General features: G+C 37.9%; 1 protein-coding gene across 3 annotated transcripts in view; it reads right to left on the bottom strand.

Annotated features, from left to right (window-relative positions):
• The window catches only part of LOC148733021 (CUB and sushi domain-containing protein 1-like), a 32,079-nt gene that overhangs the window by 5,295 nt on the left and 4,284 nt on the right, over positions 1–22,500 (bottom strand). Inside the window, exons 1-13 of one of the 3 annotated variants that reach the window (XM_088756715.1) lie at positions 14,370–14,437; positions 10,595–10,664; positions 9,002–9,173; positions 7,029–7,196; positions 6,101–6,268; positions 5,769–5,948; positions 5,174–5,359; positions 2,988–3,152; positions 2,660–2,839; positions 2,066–2,251; positions 1,055–1,222; positions 536–703; positions 202–369 (exon numbers count right to left, since the gene is read on the bottom strand). In XM_088756715.1, the coding sequence (XP_088612841.1) occupies positions 202–369; positions 536–703; positions 1,055–1,222; positions 2,066–2,251; positions 2,660–2,839; positions 2,988–3,152; positions 5,174–5,359; positions 5,769–5,948; positions 6,101–6,268; positions 7,029–7,196; positions 9,002–9,143 (1,879 nt within the window). In that variant the 5' untranslated portion in view covers positions 9,144–9,173; positions 10,595–10,664; positions 14,370–14,437. Of the gene's footprint in view, positions 1–201; positions 370–535; positions 704–1,054; positions 1,223–2,065; positions 2,252–2,659; positions 2,840–2,987; positions 3,153–5,173; positions 5,360–5,768; positions 5,949–6,100; positions 6,269–7,028; positions 7,197–9,001; positions 9,174–10,594; positions 10,665–14,369; positions 14,438–17,557; positions 17,726–18,867; positions 19,054–19,806; positions 19,975–20,148; positions 20,323–20,525; positions 20,700–22,079; positions 22,263–22,500 lie in introns of those variants that run through there. The other 2 variants (XM_088756713.1, XM_088756714.1) reach the window with 2 other exon arrangements.

Here is a 22,500-nt window from a genome sequence, read left to right as displayed (position 1 = left end):
AAACACTTCCCCACTTACTGAGGAAAACAAATACAAGAGCAATTTTATTTCAGTGATTTTCAAAGAGTTTTATTGTCCGACAAAAAGTTAAAATCCTTTTGTATTAAACGCGCTTGCTACGCAAGGTACCCAACCAATCACTTATATAATAAATGGGTGTGCTAAGTCACCTCTCAAACCATCTCAAATAACATTTTATACCTTGACAAATTGGAACTTTACCGCTCCAAATTCCGTCCTCACACCGCATTGTGTTGTTTCCTATTAAATCGTAGTTTGTTCTGCACTTAAACGTGACTGTACTACCGGTCTTGAAATTGTCGCCAAAGCGTTTGCCTTTAGATGGAATACCGGGATCTGGACACACGGCTATAGTAACAAGAGAGAAACCGGAATACACGTTGGAGAGGAAAAAGTATAAGAGAAACATTAATTCTAAGTTATGTAAAAAATTGAATGAATGGCATAATATTACAACGGTTTCGTTAGATCGGTTAAGTTAAAAAAAAAAAAAAAACATCAAAAATTTTCACACCAACGCATTTCGGGAGATTGTCACTCCAAGCGCCATCGTTGCATCGAATCTGTTTTTCTCCCTCAAGCTGATAATTTTTGTTACAGGAAAACGATACCAAAGAGTTGTGGCCAAAGCCCTGTTGTTGTATCTTGCCGTTAGCAGGTGATCCTGGATCTTTGCATGATGCTACAAAAAAAAAAAAAAAGAGAAAACCTTGGCTGTTAGTTTTAACCAGCGGTAAATATGTTTAGCCTGTGCATGTATTGGATGTACCGTAGGAAGAACTGACACGTGTTACAATTATTAGTTTATCCTTTCATCTCATAAATGAACAATTTTTTTTGCTCCAAAGTCGATGCTTTTCTACAATGACATCTGCCACCTCTGTGCTCCCGTAGCAATGGCTATTCAGAGGCTGCTATTTGTCAAAAGTATTACTACTAAAGATTTTTTTTTCTCTTTGTGCTACTGTACCAACGTGTTTTCAGAGGCTCCTATTGGTCAAATGAGTAACAACAATGATTCTTCTTGACTGACCTCTGCACACAGGAGGATTGGAGTTCCACTTTCCATTATCACACGTCAATCTGCTTGGCCCTTCAATGGTATAACTTTCATCGCAGCGGTAGTCAATAGTTTTTCCATGGCCAAAATTTCTGCCAAATACTCGCCCGTTTCTTATGTCCCGCAGAGGTGCACATGAAGCTACAGTAGTTAGCCAAAGTAAAGATATATGATCGAAGAAGTCAACATCATACTAACTTGTTGGTGAAAGCCAACCGGTTTCTTATCGATCAGTAGACTCATGTTTCAGAAGCATAATTGGACCAAATTTACCATCGCCTGTGCTTCAAAGAGAGATGCCGCGCCTCAGGGTAAGGTTCATGTAAGAAATAAATAAACCGATTTACACACGCAATTTTATTGCTTCCTACTCATGATCTATTGGGGAAAGACGCAAACACGTCATCGCCATCAACAAAACTTTGTAACGTTACTTTTTAATCATAAAATTATATATAAACAGGAGACAAAAAGATTTCATGTTGCCTTTGGTCTGTAGAGTAATAGATTAGAGAGGACGTAAAAATGTGGTAAGAACATCGGTTACAATCTTGCCTGCGCCTCGTTTGCCACTTTTTTGTTTTAGCCACATTTTCAAATCATTTCTGGCTATTACTTTACCAACGCACGGAAACTTGGCATTTATTTGTGAAATAAATCAGTATTCGGTATATCTATAAATCAGATACTGGTCTGGTACATCAACAAAATCGGATCCTTATTATTTGGGTCTTCATGTGTCGATGACTGTGTTCTTCAATGCTGCAGTGGGTTGGCAGGAAGGGAAAAACAGCGAACGATTGCCATAGTTTATCAACTATGTTTATAAGTTCTGCCAATTTTCAAGTTTCACTAAGATTTTAGTAGAATATTGTAAACATTTCGAAAGCATTCTCTTGCACCAAATGTTTTTAAGTGTTTTGTACCCAACAAAGTCCCGTAAGTGCTTGCTAAGTACGTTTTCCAAAATAAATCGATACAGACCTTTACATTTAGGAACAACATTTGTCAATCGGCCATTGTCACATATTTGAGCAATACTTCCCTCAATGGTGTAAGAGTCCAAGCAGTCGTAGGTGATATTTTCGCCATGCTTAATCATTTCCCCTATGTTTCTTGGGCCTATTTTGACATAACCGTTAACGGGTCTTCTCGAAACTCTGCAACGAGCTGCAAATAAGGAGTCAAACAATATGAATCTGCGTCTTTAGGTACTACCTAAAACCAGTCCGTGAGAATAAATGCGATTTTATGTCTGGAAGATCTATCTTGTTAGAAACTAAGACCTGATAGTTCTCATAGGTTTCCTTTTAAAAGTTAAAAAAAAAGAAACTTTGTGGCTCCTGTCTTTTTCGTGGATGAAGTGAGAATAGGGTTTTTTTTCATCTAAGTACAATTTTTATTTGAAAGAAACAGAATTTTTCTACATTCTAAATCAGTTCAATGGGTGCATTGGCCTGTTCTTTACCTGAAATAAAGCTATTAAACTTGAAATTAACATCATGCGAACCATTTTCAGAAGTCGCTATGAAAAGCTATTGACGTGTATCCATCAGCATGTGTACGAAATACACTCACCTTTACATTGAGGTACGGTGGAGTCCCATTTTTTGCCAACGCAATGAATTCTCTTTTTACCAAACAAGTCATAACCATTGTCGCAAGAGAACGTTGCTACATCTCCGTCAAGGAAACGGCCGGAAGGATTCTTCCCGTGCACTTTTCCCTTAGAGGGATTTCTCAGAGTTTCACAAATGCCTTGTTGATTGTAAAAGAATTGTAGTCATTACCTTAAAAGTGAAATTTAGTTTTAGCAAACAAAAGAAGAGATATTAGTCGCTATAACATTTTTTCATTCAAGTATGCAATTTAGCTTTTGGAAAGACAAAAATCAAGCTTTCCTAACCTTTGCAGACTGGAAAAGGTTTTTCCCATTTTCCATCAATGCATTTGATGGGAGAGGAGCCAACTCTTGCATAGCCATAACGACAAAAGAACCTTAGAGACTTTCCATGTCTGAAATCACCCGCTACTCTGCCGTTTGTGGGTGCGGCAGGTCTGGCGCACGGTGCTATGGAGTCAAAGCAATTTTGATTTAAAACCGAAAATTATCTTTTTTTATCATCATTGTTATACTTTACTGTAACTTTAGCAAATGCCATGCAGCATCAGAGAAGGGTGGGTAATACTAAGAAAAGGTTTTTTTAAGTATTCAGGCCTGTACGGGATTCGAACCACTAACCTCTGCGATACTAGTGCGGCGCTCTACCAATTGAGCTAACAAGCCAACTGGGAGTACAGGCCTGAATTTTTTTCAGGTCTGATTTTCACTATTGCTTAAATAGTGCTTTACTGCGAAGGATCGTGCACATATACGTTTCATAACCGCAGTTCATATATATGTATTTCATATGTTTGTTGTTTGATTTATCATCTACGGGTTTATGTTGAATGAATTTGATGACCTGCTCCCAGTTGGCTTGTTAGCTCAATTGGTAGAGCGCTGCACTAGTATCGCAGAGGTCAGTGGTTCGAATCCCGTACAGGCCTGAATTTTTTCCAGGTCTGATTTTCACTATTGCTTAAATAGTGCTTTACTGCGAAGGATCGTGCACATATACATATATATTAATAATATGAACGACTTCATTTCATCTTCACTCCCAAGGCTCTACGCAGATGATATAACGCACTATGCTTCCAACACAAGCCCAATAGTCTCACAATACATTATGAACCAAGACATTGTGGCCTAAGCCCTGTTGATCTGTTTTTCCATTAGCAGGCGATCCTGGATCTTTGCATGATGCTAAAAGAGTAACAATTTAAAACTTTGATTGCAAGTTTTAACCAGTGGAAAATAGTTCTAGCTGATATATGCTTGTATTACATGTAACTTATGAAGAACAGACACGTGTTAAGTTTATTAGTTTATCCTTTTATCTCGTAAATGAACAGCTGTCTTCGCTCCAATCTCAATACTTTTTTACAATGACATCTTCTTTATCTGTGCTACCGTAGCAATGGCTATTCAGAAGCTCCTATTTGTCAAATGTGTAGCTTCTAAAAATTCTTTTTCTCTTTGTGCCATTGTACCAACGGGTATTCGAGTTCCACTTTCCATTCTCACAGGTCAATCTCCTTGGCCCCTCGAGGGTATAATCTCCATTGCATCGGTAGTCAATAGTTTTTCCATGGCCAAAATATTTGCCAAGTACTCGTCCGTTATGTATGTCCAGCGGAGGTACACATGAAGCTACAGTAGTTAGCCATAGGAAAGACTTATAAATAGCTCATTATCATACGAACTTGTCGATGAAAGGCAACAGGTTTCTTATCGATCAGTAAACCAGTGATTCATATGCATAATTGGACCAAATTTTCCATCCCCTGTTTCTCAAAGAGAGATGCCTCACTTCAGGGTAAGGTTCGTGTATGAAATAATTAAGCGAAATTACATGCGCAATTTGATTGGTTCCTACTCATGATCTATTGGGGAAAGACGCAAACACGTCATCACCATCAACAAAACTTTGTCACGTTGCTTTTTAATCATAAAATTATATATAATATATATACAAAAAGATTTCATGTTGCCGAGGGTCTGTAGAGTAAAAGATTACAATAGACGTAAAAAATGTGGTAAGAACATCGGTGACAATTTTGGCTGCGCCTCGTTTGCCACTTTCTTGTTCCAGCCACATTTTGAAATCATTTCTGGCTATTACTTTAACAACGCACAGAAACTTGGAATCTATTTGTGAAATAAATCAGTATTCAGTATATCTATAGATCAAATTCGGTGATACTGGTCTGGTACATCAACAAAACCGGATCCTTATTATTTGGGTCTTCATATGCCCATGACTGTGTTCTTCAATACTATATAGTAGGTAGGCAGGAGGAGAAAAACAGCGTTTATCAACTATGTTTATAAGTTCTGCCAATTTGTAAGTTTCCCAAACATTTCAGTAGAATATTGTAAGCATTTCGAAAGCATTCTCTTGCACCAAAGGTTTTTAAGTGTTTTGTAGCTAACAAAGTCCCTTAAGAGCTTGCTGAGTACGTTTTCTAAACTAAATCGATACAGACCTTTGCATTTAGGAACAACATTCGTCCATCGACCATTGTCACATACTTGAGCACCACTGCCCTCCATGGTGTAAGAGTCCAAGCAGCCGTAAGTGATATTTTCGCCATGCTTAATCATTTCCCCTATATTTTGTAGGCCTAATTTGACATAACCGTTAACGGGTCTTCCCGAACCTCTGCAACGAGCTGCAAAGAAGGAGTCAAACGATATGAATCTGCGTCTTTAGGTATTACCTAAAAACAGTCAGTAAGAATACATGCGATTTATGTCTGGAAGATCCGTCTTGTTATCAGAAACTGAGACCTGATAGTTTTCATAGGTTTCCTTTTAAAAGTTAAAAAAAAAAAGAACCCTTGAGGTTCATGTCTTTTTCGTGAATGAAGTGAGAATAGAGTATTTTTTATTTAAGTACAATTTTTATTTGAAAGAAACAAATTTGTTCAACATTCTTATTCAGTTCAATGGGTGTTTTGGCCTGTTCCTTACCTTAAGCCATTATACTTGAATTTAACATCATGCGAACCATTTTTTCAGTAAGTCGCTCTGAAAAATCATCAAAGCGTATCCATCAGCATGTGTACGACATACACTCACCTTTACATTGAGGTACGGTGGAGTCCCATACTCTGTTAACGCAACGAATTCTCTTTTTACCAAACAAGTCATAACCATTGTCGCAAGAGAACGTTGCTACATCTCCATCAAGGAAACGGCCGGAAGGATTCTTCCCGCGCACTTTTCCTTTATAGGGATTTCTCAGAGTGCCACAAATGCCTTGTTGATCATAAAAGAATTTCAGTTATTATCTTAAAAAGTGCAATTTAGTTTTCGCAAACATAAAAACAGCTATTATTAGCAGCTATAGCAGTTTTTATCTTAAGAATGCAATTAAGTTTTTGAAAACATAAGAATCAAGCTTCCCTAACCTTTGCAGACTGGAAATGGTTTGTCCCATTGCCCATCATAGCATTTGATGGGGGAGGAGCCAACTCTTGTATAGCCAGTAAAACATAAAAACGTTACAGATTTTCCATGTCGGTGATCTCGGCCCACTATTTGCCCTTTTGGAGGTGCGGTAGGTCCGGCACATGGTGCTATGGAGTCAAATCACTTTCGATTTAAAACAGAAACTTACATTTTTATCACCATCGTTATGCTGTAATTTAATTCAGGAAATGCTATGCAGCATCACAGGGGGGTGGGTAAACGTGCCTAAAACGTTGCATATATATCTAGATGTGAGCAAGTCAGTCATCTTTAAAAATGAAGATGCATTCTTGTGCACCAGAGGAATTTTCAGTAATTAGTGACAGTAGTTGGAAATAGCTGAAGTAGCTACCTTAAAGTTACTAAACTCTTTATTTTCAATATTGATCCTTAAAAAATGGGTTTTTTAAGTATGCTTAGTACGGTTTCCTCTTTTCTACAATCAATTGTTTGATGTATCAATGCACATACACAAACAATTTTATTTATTACTTCGATGATGATATCATAAAAAGCAATATTTGATCATTACTTCACGTCCTTTCCTTAATTCTGGAAGTTGCAAAAGCAACTCTACATTCATTGCCTGAGAGCAGTAATATGCTGATTTTTATTCAAGGTTCATTGTCCTGTGGACGCTGATGTAAGTGCCAAGGGTTTCCTGTTTTGTTTTAGAGGTATTTAGATTAGTTCGGTCGATAATGGTCAATCGGTTAATAAAGGTCATTCGTCTCTTGTTTGAAGCACTCGAAATAAAACAAAAACTCTAGTTTTTTTGTGAAACCCGTATGGTTACTGACCAAATTTAATATCGATGTGTTTTAAAAAAAATGCTGTGTCTTGCTGAGATAGGAAGTCAGAACTTACCTCGGCAATTTGGCATCTGGTTGCTCCACACGCCATCTGAACATGTGCTCGTTGTCGCGCCCTCCAAGACGTAATTCCTATTACAGAGATATGATACTTTTTGGCCGTGGCTAAAGTTGTCGCCAATCGTATTACCATGTAAAAGATCGCCAGGATCTTGGCAAGAAGCTGTTTTGGAAAATATAGAATCAGTGAGAGAACTAGATCATTACTTTTCGAGAGAGATAGAGATAGCTTTATTAAAGAATAAAATCATTGCAGCCTCCGGACCGGCTGAACTGTGACTTACTTTACAATGAAACTAAACCTTATCTATAAATATATGATAAACTACTGAAAAAGAAAAAAAGTTTAAAATTTAACCTACAATAAAATACAAAAGGGGAGGTATCAATACCATAATACTAATAATTAAGATTACTACTAAATATATCTCATCAGACGCGCCAATACCGCGTGATATTTGTACTCGTCTATGGCGTTATTTGTACTCGTCTAGGTGTAGTTTGATAATAATAGTCAGAACTGTTCGCCATAATAAAACTGTTTTTAAACCTTGTAGCCAAGAGAGTTTTTTTTTTTTTTTTTTCTTATCAGTTCTGTCGTTCGTCTTTGTTAATTGTAATTAGTGTAAATAGTTCTCGTCTCGATAGTTCAGTTCTGAATTTATTGGTTTGTATTTTTTCGTGCTGTCAAAATGTAAATTAAGTTTGTCAGCGTTGTTTCATGTAATCGCCTTTGAGTATTGTGTAGCCTTGTTTAGTCTATTGTTTTAGCCTTTTATCCGCTATATAACATCGTAGTTGTGATTTTCATTCAGTCGTTGTTATTCCGGAGTGCCGTACAGATCTTGTAAGTAGTTACGCTTTCGTTTGTATTTTCCTGTAGTTTCTCGTATTCCTTTCGTTGTATTTTAGTTTCGTTGGGTTTAAGTTCGCATTGTTGATGCTGTATTTTTTCTGTGTGTGTTATGTACAAGTGAATCGTCGAGATTAAAAAAGGTACGTATTTCAAACTGTAACGGAGTGTCAGTTACAAACCTATTGGTCTTACAAATCGGTAGTTTGAAGTACCTCTGGCTACGGGTGCAATAAGTGGACTCGTTGCGTGACGGAAGCATATTATGGAGCTCATGGCTTTGGTCCTTTACAATTTGGTCGAATAGAGTGTTACTCAAAGCCTCCCTCCTCTCGTATAGTGACGTAATGTCTAGAGCTACCAGAGCCTCTGCATAGGATAAGTTGGGAGTATTATCCGCAACGCGCGCTTTTGCAATCTTTCCATTTTCCATTTACTTATGCAAGAAAGATGCGATAGCTTCAAGGGTCTCAGTTTATGATTCAATTTAAACCAACAGGTCGCGCGTTAAAAGGCTCGCATTTCACGTTTCTGTTAACTACAGTCGAACCATTATTAAGCGGCACCGTATTAAGCGGTCACCCGGTATTTAGCGGTCGGTTGTCAACGTTCTGAATTTTTTCCTCCCTGAATCACTGTAGATTTCACCTCTATTAAGCGGTCTCTTCTATAAAGTGGTTGTGGTCACCGTTTACTGAGTCCCAACGTCCTGTTTGTATCGACCTCTACCTCTATTGAACGGTCACTTCAAGCGAAAACAATCAAATGAAACTGAGAATTATATTTCTATTAAATCCATTTTTATCTCCCAAAATCAGTGTTAGTAGTATTTTGAGTCTGCTTACGCTAAGTGGTCAGTTATGTCATAATTTTTCTTTGTGTTTTTATAATACTTCTGTTCTGTAGAACCTTTATTTAGATAAAGGTTACTTGGTCGATTAGCTGTCATTCGGTAGATAAAGGTGATTCCTCTCGTGTTTGGTGCCCTCGGAATCAAAAAGAGATTTCTCTAGTTTGTTGTGAAACCCGGATGATAACTGACATGTTTTAATACTGATATCTTGATAAAGAAAAAAAAATGATCTGACTTGTTAAAAAAGGAGGTCAAAACTTGCCTCGGCAACTTGGCATCTTGTCACTCCATCGGCCGTCCGAACATCTGCTCGGCGGTACGCGCACCCTCCAAGACGTAGTTTCCATTACAAGAATATGATACTCTTTGGCCGTGACTAAAGTTGTCTCCAATTTTATTACCATGTAAAAGATCGCCAGGATCTTGGCAAGAAGCTGTTTGGGGAAATATAAATCAATGAGAGAACTAGATGGTTAATTACGCAAGAAAGACGCTACAACTGTAATCGGCTGCACGAGATCAATCTACGTTTAATCCTTCAAGGGTTCCAGGCTATGGTTTTATTTAATCCAACAACAACAACAACAACATATAATGAATGAAAAAAAAAAGCAGTTCCATTTCAGCTCGGTGTGTAAGTTAGCAAAGTGATATTTCTACGTAGACTTGTTGTTGATCTACTGTTCTGACATATGACTTGCCATGCAAACCTGAGTTACATGCAAGTAACAGATTTGACAAAGAATAGCATATCTTGTTCACAAATTTATGGCACAGTACATAAACATGACGTATGATACAGTGGAACCTGTTTTAACCCTTTAACTCCCAAGATCTGATTGTTAAGAGCAAATGTTACCATCGGTCAAACATTTCGTGGCAACAGGTCAAGATTCAATTTGGCCCATATTCTCAGGTTAGGTAGACCTCGATGTAAAAGAAAACACTGCATCGTTTGTTTGGCTAAATATCGATTAGTTTTCGAGAAAATCGATAATAACCGAATCCTAAGAATTTGCCATAATTTGAGCTTACAATTTAGGGCGAAAAAGAAGGCTTCGCTTAACGAAATAACACACTGTAGAGAAATGAAATCTACTGAATATTGTAGAATGATGCCAAAATGTGTGAAAAGGAATTTGAACAATTCTCTTCCATTTACTTTGAAAATATAACTACTTTCCGCGAACCCTCTTTCACTGATTAAGATGACAACTTACTAAAAAATAACCTTACATTTCCAAAGGATTTTTTGGGGAAATGATTTAACGCGAAGAAATTGAATTTTAAAGTTGGATAAAACTATCTGTTTTTAACCGACCTTCCAATTTATGAAGTAACACACAGAAATACAATTGTTTCAAAAATAGCTTTCAATCAAAAGCGGGATTGACGTAAAAACTTTAAAAAAATGTTTTAATATCAAAGAGGTAGATTTCATTTCTGCTGTCACTTCGTTTGATACAAATTTCACTCAAACTACAAGATAATTTTTTAAAGATAACGCAGCTGTAGTGTTTGGTCACACGCCAGCGTGAGACCGGACGTGAGATGTTTTGGTGTGAAGATTTCCCGACCTTATCTCTGAATTTAAGATCAGACATCAGATTTAAAAGTAATTTTCGTTTGTCTTTCCTCCAAAATCAAATCAAATCAAATTCGAACCAATAAGCAAACCAAAGGCAAACAATTTAACGAGCCGTCTATTAAAAACTGACACATTGGAAACCTGTCTTAAATCAGTGACAATTTCGGGAAAGAATCAAATCTTTTGATCATGAAATTAAAGGCTCATTTGACCTTCTTTACCAGCATATTAAGATTTTCACATTTTCAGAGTATAATAACAACTTACATTTTCCTTTGCGGACGGAGCTGGGCGTTCTCAGCCTGTTGGATTCGCCGAACATGTATCTACGGTAATGCTGCAAGGAAACCGCTTAACGGTTACGTGACCAATTTTTATTTCCGGAATTGAGAGCAGAAGTTCACCCGTACGGACTTCTGTGGCTAGAAAATCATGAACCCTTGATATAATGCTGCTGCTAAACATTTCAAACCAACGATTCTTTTTAGTTTCAATATCAATTTCTACATTTCATACCCTCAGCTCCATTCTACGGTGATAATTCACATAAACCATCTTTCTTCGTAAAGTGAATGAACCACTCGGAAAACAAGGTCTAGCCTCTGAATCAATTTCAAAACTGTCATCACGTAGCTTTGTTTTCAAATGATTCAGCCCGTTCATGATGGTCACCAGCTATGAAAAGGGTAAGAACATTATTGCCTCAGTGGGTTAAACGGAATCACCTGCACACGATTGGTCAACGACAATGAATTCTTGGGCAAACTAATTTTAATAAAGACTAGATGGCTTTATGCACATTTTCCAAATACTATAGTAAAAGACATCCACGAGGAATGATAGATGACAAACCTAATTAAAAAAAAAAAAAACTTGAAAAAAGAAATCCAAATTAATTGGTCACTTCAGGAGCCCATAAGGACTCCTGGTCGCGTGATTGACTACACCCTTTAGCCTTCAGTGTTCAAAAATTGTAACTAACGATTCCCACCACTAGTTCTAAACGTACAGGTCCGGTTTTTCTTTATCAAAGCACTGACTTACAAAGTGTGTGTGGAATGGTCCCCGAATCATTACAACTGGCAGGTACATCTGGTGTTCATTGACTGGTGCCATTCCTCCTCTAACTTAGGTTTTCGTCAGGACGAGACGCTTATGACTTTTTTTCATTCTGACCGTTTTCACAAGAAGAGTATTATTTGCCCCTGTTTGGATCTAAAAAACGAGAACGGTTTGTTCTCTGTCCAGTGGGCGTTTCACTTCGAAGGATTTCTCGCTAAAAAATGGTTGATAACATGACGTAGTTAAAATAATTTTGAAAATGAAATTGGAAGATTTCTTATGATTGGCCTTAAATTATAACTCATGGGATAGCTTGAAAATATTTTACATTAGACCAACCTTTTTCAAAATTTCTGAGAAATCTTTTATCTACTTGAGGATGTACAAGATTCTCCCTTTGTGGGCGTCGCTATGATTCCTTTCTCTGCACAGACTTAACTAGTTTATGAAAAATTATTACATTTCCTATTACACGTTTTTCGTTGGCTTTTCCCCGGCTTCTATCGTAAAAGCTACCAGGATGATTTTGACGATATACTTTACAACCCCCGTCAGTCGTCACCCTTAAAATAGTGCCTCCATAAAAATTCTTTATACGGCACACATAACACCAAACAGAGCCATCAATTTCATTTCACCGCAAGAAAGACATTCTCGACATAACTGACTGTTTCGTAGGTTAATCTCTACATATTCTCGTCAGCATTACTACAACTCCGTACCGGTTTTGCGGCCACGCCTGGCCACAACGCCTTCAATAATTCCATATAAGGCTGCTTGCGCTTGATAGTCATGGATGCTACATGTAGTTCTACGGCTGCACAGATGTTCTGCAGTGTTCGTATCGAAAACTTCGCCAGTTTAGACTGATCTACGATCTCACAGATGTTGTATGTTTCGTACATAATAGGATGCTGAAGAGCTAACGCTTCGTTACTTCGTCGGACCGTTCTTCGATTGCCTTCTCTGTCATCAGCTCATTCCTTTCTAGTTCTTCTTCCTCACTGGATTGATCCACGCTATACGTTTTCTTTGCTGACAAGCGACAAAAAATCGTGCTATTTGTTGTGGTGTGAGATAGTTGCTCTTGTCGAAGATATTGGAGCCGCTACTATGCTTTACTTTACGCATTGGCTATGAGAAAGATACTTAACGTAACGTAGAAAGATACGTAACTTAACGTAACGTGGTGACTAACTTGAAAATAAAATCGCTAGAACAATTCTGCAACGACGCAGCATCATCAACAACAACATCCAATGCTCAATTCTGGAAGTTGATGAAGCCTTTAATACCGAATAAGAGGAAATCTAGCATGAATGATAACCTAATTGAAAACGGCGAGGTTGTACCAGATCCCAGTGTTGTTTTCAACAAGTTCTTCGCTCAACCAAGAATCGACAAACAAGTTTTACAGTTATCAGTGGAAGATTTCTCTGATCATCTTAGTATTACCGCCATCAAAAACAAACATTATGATTTAGAATTCGACTTCCAAGAGATAAACGCCGAGATTATTGGTGGTCATATTACAAAGCTCAACACAAACAAAGCAACAGGCCCGGACGGCTTCTCACCCAAACTACTAAAATTATCAGCACATGCATTAGATACTCCCATGGCAACTTTATACAACTACTGCATCAAGTCGAGCTCTATTCCCAGCGCCTGGAAACTAAGTAATGTCTCGCCGATCTACAAAAAGGAAGAGTCAACCAACTAAAAGAATTACCGGCCAGTGAGCGTTCTATCTGGTATATCAAAATTATTTGAAAAAGTAATCTACGACCAACTTTCGGCTATCTTTACCCCTATCCTCTCACAGAACATGTCTGGATTCATTAAGGGTCACGCATGCGCTACTGCTCTGATTAAACTTACAGACGACTGGAGAACTGCACTCAACGAAAGAAACGATGCAGCAACAGAGAACTGCACTCAACGAAAGAAACGATGTAGCAGCAGTAGGAATTGATTTATCGGCAAAAGCATTTGACAGCGTCTGTCACAACCTTCTCGTCGCAGAGATAAAAGCTTATGGCTTCAAAGACTCCGAACTTAAGTTGTTACAAGCATACCTAGATGAACGAAAACAGAGAGCAAAATGCAATGAAAAAACATCTCACTGGCCCCTTCTCAAATGTGGAGTCCCTCAGGGAAGCCTTCTAAGCCCCTTGCTGTTCAACATATATATTAATGATATGAACGACTTCATTTCATCTTCACTCCCAAGGCTCTACGCAGATGATATAACGCACTATGCTTCCAACACAAGCTCAATGGTCTCACAATACATTATGAACCAAGACATGGCTCAACTCTCCAACTGACTAAAAGAACATTTCCTGAAATCTAACGATGACAAAATGCAAGGAATGATAATGGGTAAATCAAAGTACAATTATGAACTTCTATTTGAAAACGGTGTTATTGAAACCAAAGACCACCTCAAGATCCTGGGAATAAAGTCGGATAATAAACTATATTTCCAGGAACACATAAAGGAAATCCTTAATAAATTCTACGCAAAAGTAGAGGCACTGAGACGGATAAAACGCCTAGTACCAAAGAACACAATGACAGCTCTCTACAGAAGCTTTATTCTACCTCATTTCGAATACATTTTTCTGCAATCCTCTTTTCAATGGTCTTACAAAAACGTTTAGTAATAAATTAGAAAAGGCAAACCTTTATGGTCTAAGAACAGTTTTAAACCTAAATAACTCAGGTTCTTATGAATCTACCCTTAAGTTAATCGACATGAGATCACTGTCAAATAGACGCATAGAACAATCGCTCGTCATATTTTTTAAATGTCTCAAGGAAAATGGCCCAAATTACATTAGCAATTTTTTTAAGCCCCGTATTCTAACTTACAATTTACGTAACAGGGGCCATAATGTTGAACAGAATTCTTACAGTACTCAATTCATGCACAATTCTTTTTCACATATTATTTCTCGAAATTGGAATCAGTTACCTTCGTCTGCAAAGTATGCTGAAAATGTGTCACTTTTTCGTCATATCAAACTGTTTCCCCACTGCGATGGACATTTGTTTTTGTCGGTTCCAGCCTGGCGCGGCCGCTAACCCAGATGCCTTCCTGAGCAAATTTTCAAAATGGCGGACGAGCCAAAAAGAGAGATAAGAGAACCAAAGCGATTCTGCAACGAACACTCAGCATACACCCCTGTTAAAAAGGTCATTTCACAGAGAAAATATACAAAATTGTATGATATTGAAGTCACGGAGGTTGACAAACCCAACAAGAGACTGAAAATTCACTACATTGGCTACAGTACACGCTTCGATGAGTGGAGACCCTTCGGGGTTCTGTCCTCCTGTACCGGTTCACAAGAGCCAATACAAAAGACCAAACAATACACAGTAGCTAACCGATAACTCCTAAACAAAGAAAGAACAATGGTAATTACCTTGTGAACCGGTACACCAGGACAGAACCCCCTTCGGGGACGGTGAAGCATCTGAATATTTTCCTTCGAAATTGTATAGATTAGTAGGCTGCAACAAAAATTTATTGGACGACGTTTAGGGTAAAAACAGCAATCTAACCTGAAAAAAATGTATTTATTCCGACTCTTTCGGAAAATAACTTTACAAATCTTACTTGTTTATCTCGTAAGTAAACGATGGTGAAGCGCTTTCCGAGCTACCCGATTCTTCTCCCACTGCTTTCACGCTTATAAAACAGGAAACGAGCAAAAGGAGGAAGGTGTGGCTGTTTTGACTAGCCATTTGACGAGGTTCAATCTGCTCCTTGTTCGACAATTTACATATCACAACAAAGGAAATTTGTTCCTCTCTTTGATTTTTGCGGAACATTTTCAATTTGCGCTTGCGTAAGAGAGAAATCGCCCAAGACTCCTTGCTCGGTCTTGTTTTGACCACGAACGCCTTCTTAATTTTGACGCACCCGCTCGGGAAAAGGTGAAAATGACGAGGGAAAAACTTTACTTTGTAATACGAAAATACACAAAATGGAAAGCCATGATATTATAGTTCAATATTTCGGTGGTACATTGCCAACTTTTCATACAGAGAGTCGGCAAGATGATATAACATCCAAAAATCGCACTCGATTTGAGTGGGCCGATGAAGTGGGCGTGGTCACGAAATTCAGTAAGAGACTATTTGTACCCCGTGAGTTTGATATGGATCAATTAGCAAGCTCGATTTTCCCCGTTGCCAATGCAACAATTGTTCAAATTGATATTTATCATTTCCAACGATTTGTTGCCACTATATAAATTGCATCAACTCATTACATTATATATTATATTTATTATCGAATAACCTTTTTTTTTAATATTGTATATATATAAAACGCTTTATATATTTTCGCTGTCAATCACTTCTGTCATGAGCCTCTGGCTCGGGAGATCTGGGCAATCACTCCCTGTGTAATTGACTTTAAATAAATTACTTACTTACTTCTGTTTGTTTAGCTGAAGAAAGTTCCCAACTTTTAGACTACAAACAAATTGTCTTAGTTCGCTTAAACAAAAACCGACACCTGCTTTTAAATTAGCACCGACATTCTCAATTAAATTCATTTGATTACAAATTATAGCGACGACGTTTTTATCATTTCACAAGGTTTCCCTTGGGCAACGTCGCGAAACTTTTGTTGTTTCCTCAGGTGATGAATTTTCTACAGCGATCACATTTGTCACTCTTTCACCTTCATTTGTTTTTTAAACAGGGTATCGTTTGTCTTTCCTTTTTACTTGCTGATACCTAATAAAAAATCACTATGATCCACTCGTCATTTGTTCTACGTTCCAATTCTGTAGTTGTAGATTTCACTTGAAGCGTGATAATGTATGTTTTTGACTTGAGGTCTCTTGGTCCCGCTTTGGTTTACTGTTCAGATCAAAACTAAAGTTTCGGAAAAGAAGACTTAACGATAGGCACTCTAAGACCATTTTTGAGGAAAATGGAGGCAATGAATACGCACAACAAAAGCTATAAACGTCCGAAGCATGCAAAACAAACGATACCACCGATATGTCGTGGGGAATGATTTTGCACGATTAGTTCACGAACCAAACGAGACCTTCAGGAATACAGTTTCCTTCATCATTAAATTCGAAGACAAAAAGGTAAGATTCTACACGTTAATGTAGGGACTTAGTATATTCTGCTTGACTTTTTAGGTGCTTCTCCCAAGTGTAATGTGCGTTGCAGTGTTATGTCACGCGAAGGACAAGTTAAAACGACAGCACAATTTATCCAACTTAAAAAATCAATTCCTTCGCTCTGAATCAATTCCCCGAAAAATCCCTTAGCGCTCTAAAAGAACAACTCTTTGGCTTTTAAACGCTTGGTTTTCAACAAAGTATATGGAGTATCACAAGCTAAAATAATAGGCTAATTCTAGATAAGTTTTGTTCTCGATAAAAACAGGTCGATCAAATTAAATTAGATTGCAAAAGTAAATTGTCGAGAATTGCTAAAAACTGTTTTCACGGTGTCTTTTGACGTCGTTCTACAATATGTGTTTGATTTTATTGGCCTAGAGGGATTTATTTTGTAACGCGAGACGCCGTGAATCGCCCTTAACTTTCGAATTGAAAAAGCTGCGTTTTCACAAAATTCAGTGATTATCGATTTTCTCCAAAACTATTCGATATTTAGCAACATGAACTATGCAGTGTTTTGTTTTGCATTAAGGTCTACCTAACATGAGATTATGGGCCAAATTGATTTTTAAGTTGTTGCCAGGAGATTTTAAAACTGTTTGATTTTTGGTAACACTTGCTCTTAATTCTCCCCTCTAGCTACTACACATTTCCTTGTAAATTGGTTACGAGAATTTGATGTTCAACTAAGGTTACCTGATAAGTTATGGATATTATATTATAAAGACACGACAACTGTAATCGGCAGCACGTGATTAGTCTACGTTTGATCCTTCAAGGATCCTTGGTCATGGTTCTATTTAATCCAACATGTGGCGAGTTAAGGACTCGTATTTCATGTTCTGTCACTTACAGGGGCACCGTATTAAACGGAGACGTTCAACCTTTTTTTTCTTTTTATTTGTACTTGAAATTATTTCCAAGTGGAATCTCCCAAGAGGAGCCCGTGAATTTTTTTTCTTTCATTTAATCCTAGATTGGTGGGAATTTCATGCATCCGACATACCTTCACATGAGGGAATACTGTCATTCCACTTTCCATTTATGCAGCTCAATCTTGAGGATCCAATCAACGTATAATTAGCATGACACTTTATCTCAACTTCACCACCTCCCTTCCGTGTGACATGTGTGATAACTCCGCTCCTTACTGGTCCAAGGGTGGGACAGGAAGCTATCAAAGTTGCAACAATGGATCACTTAGTACTGCTTCTGCGTATGTTAATTATGCAAACATCACATTTTATTTTATGAAGAGGTACTTGTTAACTGAGTGGGAGGGCCGGCCTGGGAAACGCTTAGTCGTGACATACCTGAAGACCGAGAACCAAATATTTCCCGTTGAGTATGACATAGCTTAAACAATTAGAATTTTATCATGTGACCGCGAATTCCAAAACATGTTTGAATCTAATTAGGACTCATTAAGGGTTGGGTCGCGCTAAAGCTCTTTTCGTTGTTGTAAGTTAAACATCTGTCTACAAGTAGAGTAAAGTAAGTGCGTGTTATGTTACGCAAGACATACGCGATGGCACGGCTAAACGATTTTTTCCTGATCCATCAGACCCTTTTTCTTTCAGGGAAACGAAGAACTTGAATGCCGCTGTTATTCAAATGTCTTTGACTCGTGCCCTGGGTGCGATTATTGCATTGCAGCAATTTGGATAACAGAAGGCTTCAACCAGAAATTCCCCCGTCCATCGCTAGTATCGAAACTAGCGCAAGTGCCAATCAAAACGCTTAGATTAGCAGGGTAAAAGATCTATTCCTGCGTAGTTATTTGCGCGGGGTGATTTTTCTTTTAAGAGCGAGATGGGTTTGTGATTTATGTATGAGTGAATCGGTGAAGTATTGGTCAAAGGATATAACTGGTTTGATGCGACCGCCACTAATATTTGAAAAATGGGGAAAAAAATGCCAATTTTTGAATCGCTTAAAACTGTAAAATATTTCAATTCGCTTCGCTAGCGCTACCCGGCCCTTATATATATATATAAACGGAAGTACAATGGACGACCACAAAAAATAATTAACAAAAAGGTTCTCGTTTTTTCAAATCACAACAATAAAATCACAATTCTTGAAAAGCGCGACTAATTTTGTCGTTAATGTTTCGTTGTAGGTTAACGTCCATTTTTCTAAACCCCATCCACGGGAAATGAAACAGAGCCGTGCGAATGCAAGGCTCGCAGTTTTTTTTCCGACGAGCTGACGTCGAACACACGTCAGTGTCCCATAGGATAAACTGAGAATTGGGTCAGCGAAGTCAAACCGGTAACATGACAATAAATTTTTTTTAAACTGGAGAAAACCTACCGATGCACCTGAACTCCCTTTTCAGCCACGTAGTATAGTTACACACCATCATCGGCGCTCCCGTCAAAAGATGGCCTTCATGACAGGCCAGATAAAGAGTTGTGCCGTGTGTGTATCTCACTTGATCCGTTCGTGGATATATAATGCGTGAATTACTCGGAATAGAGGGTTTTGTACATTTCATGACTAGAAATAACAAAGAGAAATGTCCATAAACAGCCGTTTATTTTAACTCTAAAAGGTTTTTAGGCCAACTCTTTACATATTCCGTATTTCTGCTTGTTTAAAATTTTGGCTACGCAGGGGACGCTAATCGAAGGGAGGGCACTTAATCGAGGAGGGGGATGGCTTATTAAGTTAGCTTGGCAAAAGGACAAAGGTGGAAAGCAGATAACACACATAAAGGAACTATGCAAGCTTGTGGAGATAGAAACTATTCTCTTATACTGATTCCGTTATAGTTGAAGCTTAAAAGTTTAAATTGCAATATGAAGAGGTTTTCCTTGCATCCCAGCTATTTAAGAAAGTGAGAGAGGAGAGAGAGACACTTATTTGAGAGGGTCACTGACTTGTTTCACTCTATCGCCTTGGCGGTGGGAGCTTATTCGGGGAAATGCAGTGTGGGGGCTTAACAGAAATTACCATGAGTACATTTTGGTAATCCTCTTCGAAGAAAATTTTTTTTAATGTTTGGTCCATCGATTTCAACTTTATTTTTGAAAAATCTAAAAAGTGTTATTCAATGTGTGTTTCTAGGTCTTCGTCATAGTGACATGACGGCAACAAAACAAAATACTTAAATCTAACTAAAACAGATCTAGTCGAATTTCCTACAGATTTGTGACAATGCCACCCGAACTATAAGAATATGCTATGCACAATAAATTAGTCACGATATACTCGCACAAATAATTTTTAGGATGTCATTGAATTATATACCTTTACATCGCGGAATAGAAGAATTCCATCTTCCATTGACACAACGAAGGGTGCGATCTCCACCCAACTCGTAGCCATGTTTGCACTTGAAAGAAACCACTTGTCCGTGTGAGAAGCGTGAGCCAAACACGTGTCCATTTGGAGGATCCCTGATTTTCTTGCAGTAAGCTGAGAAATTAACATTAAACAACGGTTTATGACGTGACCATTAAACCTGTTGAGCCCTCAGATGCAGACGGCGCAACAGAAGGACAAAACTAACTGAAAAGTTTTGGTGCTGAAGATGTGGAAGAAGTCATTTTTAAAAGAGGGCAATTTGTCGGTGAAAATAATACGGTTTACCTTTACAAGTTGGAACACGTGAACTCCAAACGCCTTTGTTGCATGTTAATGTTGAAGCCCCAAATAGATCAAAGCCTGTAGAACAGGTGAATTTTGCTTCTGCACTATGGCTGTTGTCATTGCCATGTAATGTACCGTTAGCTGGACTTTGCAGACGAACACACGACGGCAACTCTACAGAAGAAAAATAGATTCATTACAAGTGAATTTTGCACATATTCAGTTCTCAATAACATCTTCGTGGTATATGGTAATAAAAAAATACAGTAAAAACGCTGCGTTCCAAACAGTTTTAATCACTGTTGAGTCGAGTTGTCAAAGTTTCGGTGCAGTTCTGATGCAAGTTAATTAGTTTTACTGTGGTTTCAAAAACTTACTATGACAATAAGGTAACTTTCCATTCCATCGTCCATCTATGCACTCAAGCCTAGTCCTACCGATCAGCTGGAAACTTTTATTATTACAGCGAAATTCTATAGCTGCCTTGCCAACTTGTGGGGTCACGTGGGATACTTTACCATTTAAAATGTTCCGCACCTCTGGACAAATTCCTAAGTGAAGCAAAAGAATTTGTAGTTCGAGGAAATGAGATAAATACTTCTGATTAGACTGTCTCCTGCGTTTTTCGTAAAGTGTCAATTTAAAACTATCTTGAGTTGAGCAGAAATTTTTAAATCTTTTTATTATTCCACAGCTGGTGACAAGTGACCACAATAGCAAAAAGCTCTTTTTTGTCGCGTTAGAATTCTTTTTATCTTTAGACTTTGTATCTATGATTTTGCTAGAAGGGTGCACCTTGCAATCGAAAAGTTTGAACTGCAAAACAGTTTTTGCGTGTTAGTATCGCTGTATGTTTAGCATCAGTGTATGTTACTGTGAAATGAAGAACCACAAAACAATGCCAATCTATAGGATACTATAGACGTTCGATGACCAAGCTTTGAATTTTATTTTTTTTAACTGCGCTTTATCTTCTACTATAGTTTCCAAACTAATTTTTGGTAAAATATTGATACATGTGCGAGTTATTTACAAAAATGTCTTTTCGGAACAGGTGGCATGAATTCTTTAGCCCGCCAAAGTGACTTCCGAAGGGTTCCTTGCGTCAAAACATCCTGATCCTTGAATTTCAATCGCATAAACATCTGGACATTTTTGCTCTCTGTCTGCGTTGAAAAATAGAATGTGAATGGGGAAGGATAAAAAGAAGGGTCCATTGATGCAATTATAAAAGAAGGCTAGCTGTCAGTACAGGAAAGAAAGACATTCGACGAGGAATGGCGAAAGAACCTCACCGAAAGCAGGCAATGTTCGCTGCTCGCACTCGATCAGCAGCCATTAAGTTTTGCCGCCGCGTGCTTAGGACGCTTTAAAATTGAAACAAAGTTATGGGGTGTACAAACTTAACAACAAATTAATAGGGTATGCAAACTTTACAGACTGCCTTAAAATTTGGCCCGAACACTCACAAGATACACTGATACTAACCTAGAAAACTGTATAGGAGAATTCCAATTTTCAAAATGGATCTTCCTCAGTGGCCTCCGACATAATGCGTATCGGTACAATTTTGATCATCAAACTTGACAGATAAATTGCAAAGCAATCAATAAGAATATCGAAAAATCCCCACACGATTTTGAAGACTAACCCCTCAGGATTGAAATTGCGCAGAAGTTTTATTTGTGCGGTCAGATTTGAAATGCGATGAATTCGCACCCCTTTCAGTTTACGATTATATCAGACAAAAACGAAATAATTTCTGTCTGCACTCCATGTCATAACCTTTCCATGGCGGTTATACCTCAAGTAATGCGTAAAATGTTTTTTTTATTTTTTTATTTTTTTGGCGAATGACAACCGCGAAGGTCTACCTACTCCTTAGGTCATTAGAAAGTTTTGTTTTCTTTCCAAGAGAATTTACACCATACCCAGACATTGGAACTGTGTCTGTGTCCATTTGTCCCCATTGCATGTTATAATTGGCAGTCCATTCAGATAAAAACCCTGTTTACAGCCAAACAGAATTACTTCGCCGTTTCGGTACCTTCCCCGCTTGGAAGGATGAATGATGACTGAGCCATGAGGAGAGGTTGGTTGATCACACGTAGAGCCTTAAAAAAAAGATAGACATATAGCATCAAAAATACCTAGAGGTTGTATGATAACGCCAGAAAAAATTTTCGTAAAATATTTGTCTCACATGCAGAATAGAACACCTGCCGCATCCCACATATTTATAAGAACCCTGTTCCACAAGAGAAAGAGGATTAAGGAACATATTGTCTAATTTGCATTCCTCCAATGATTAAGTGGTAATAAATAATAATTAATATAATATAATAATGTTAA

Source organism: Stylophora pistillata, chromosome 4 (genome assembly GCF_964205215.1).
Source record: "Stylophora pistillata chromosome 4, jaStyPist1.2, whole genome shotgun sequence".
Classification (NCBI taxonomy): Eukaryota; Metazoa; Cnidaria; class Anthozoa; order Scleractinia; family Pocilloporidae; genus Stylophora; species Stylophora pistillata.
This window is presented reverse-complemented; position numbering and strand designations above follow the sequence as displayed.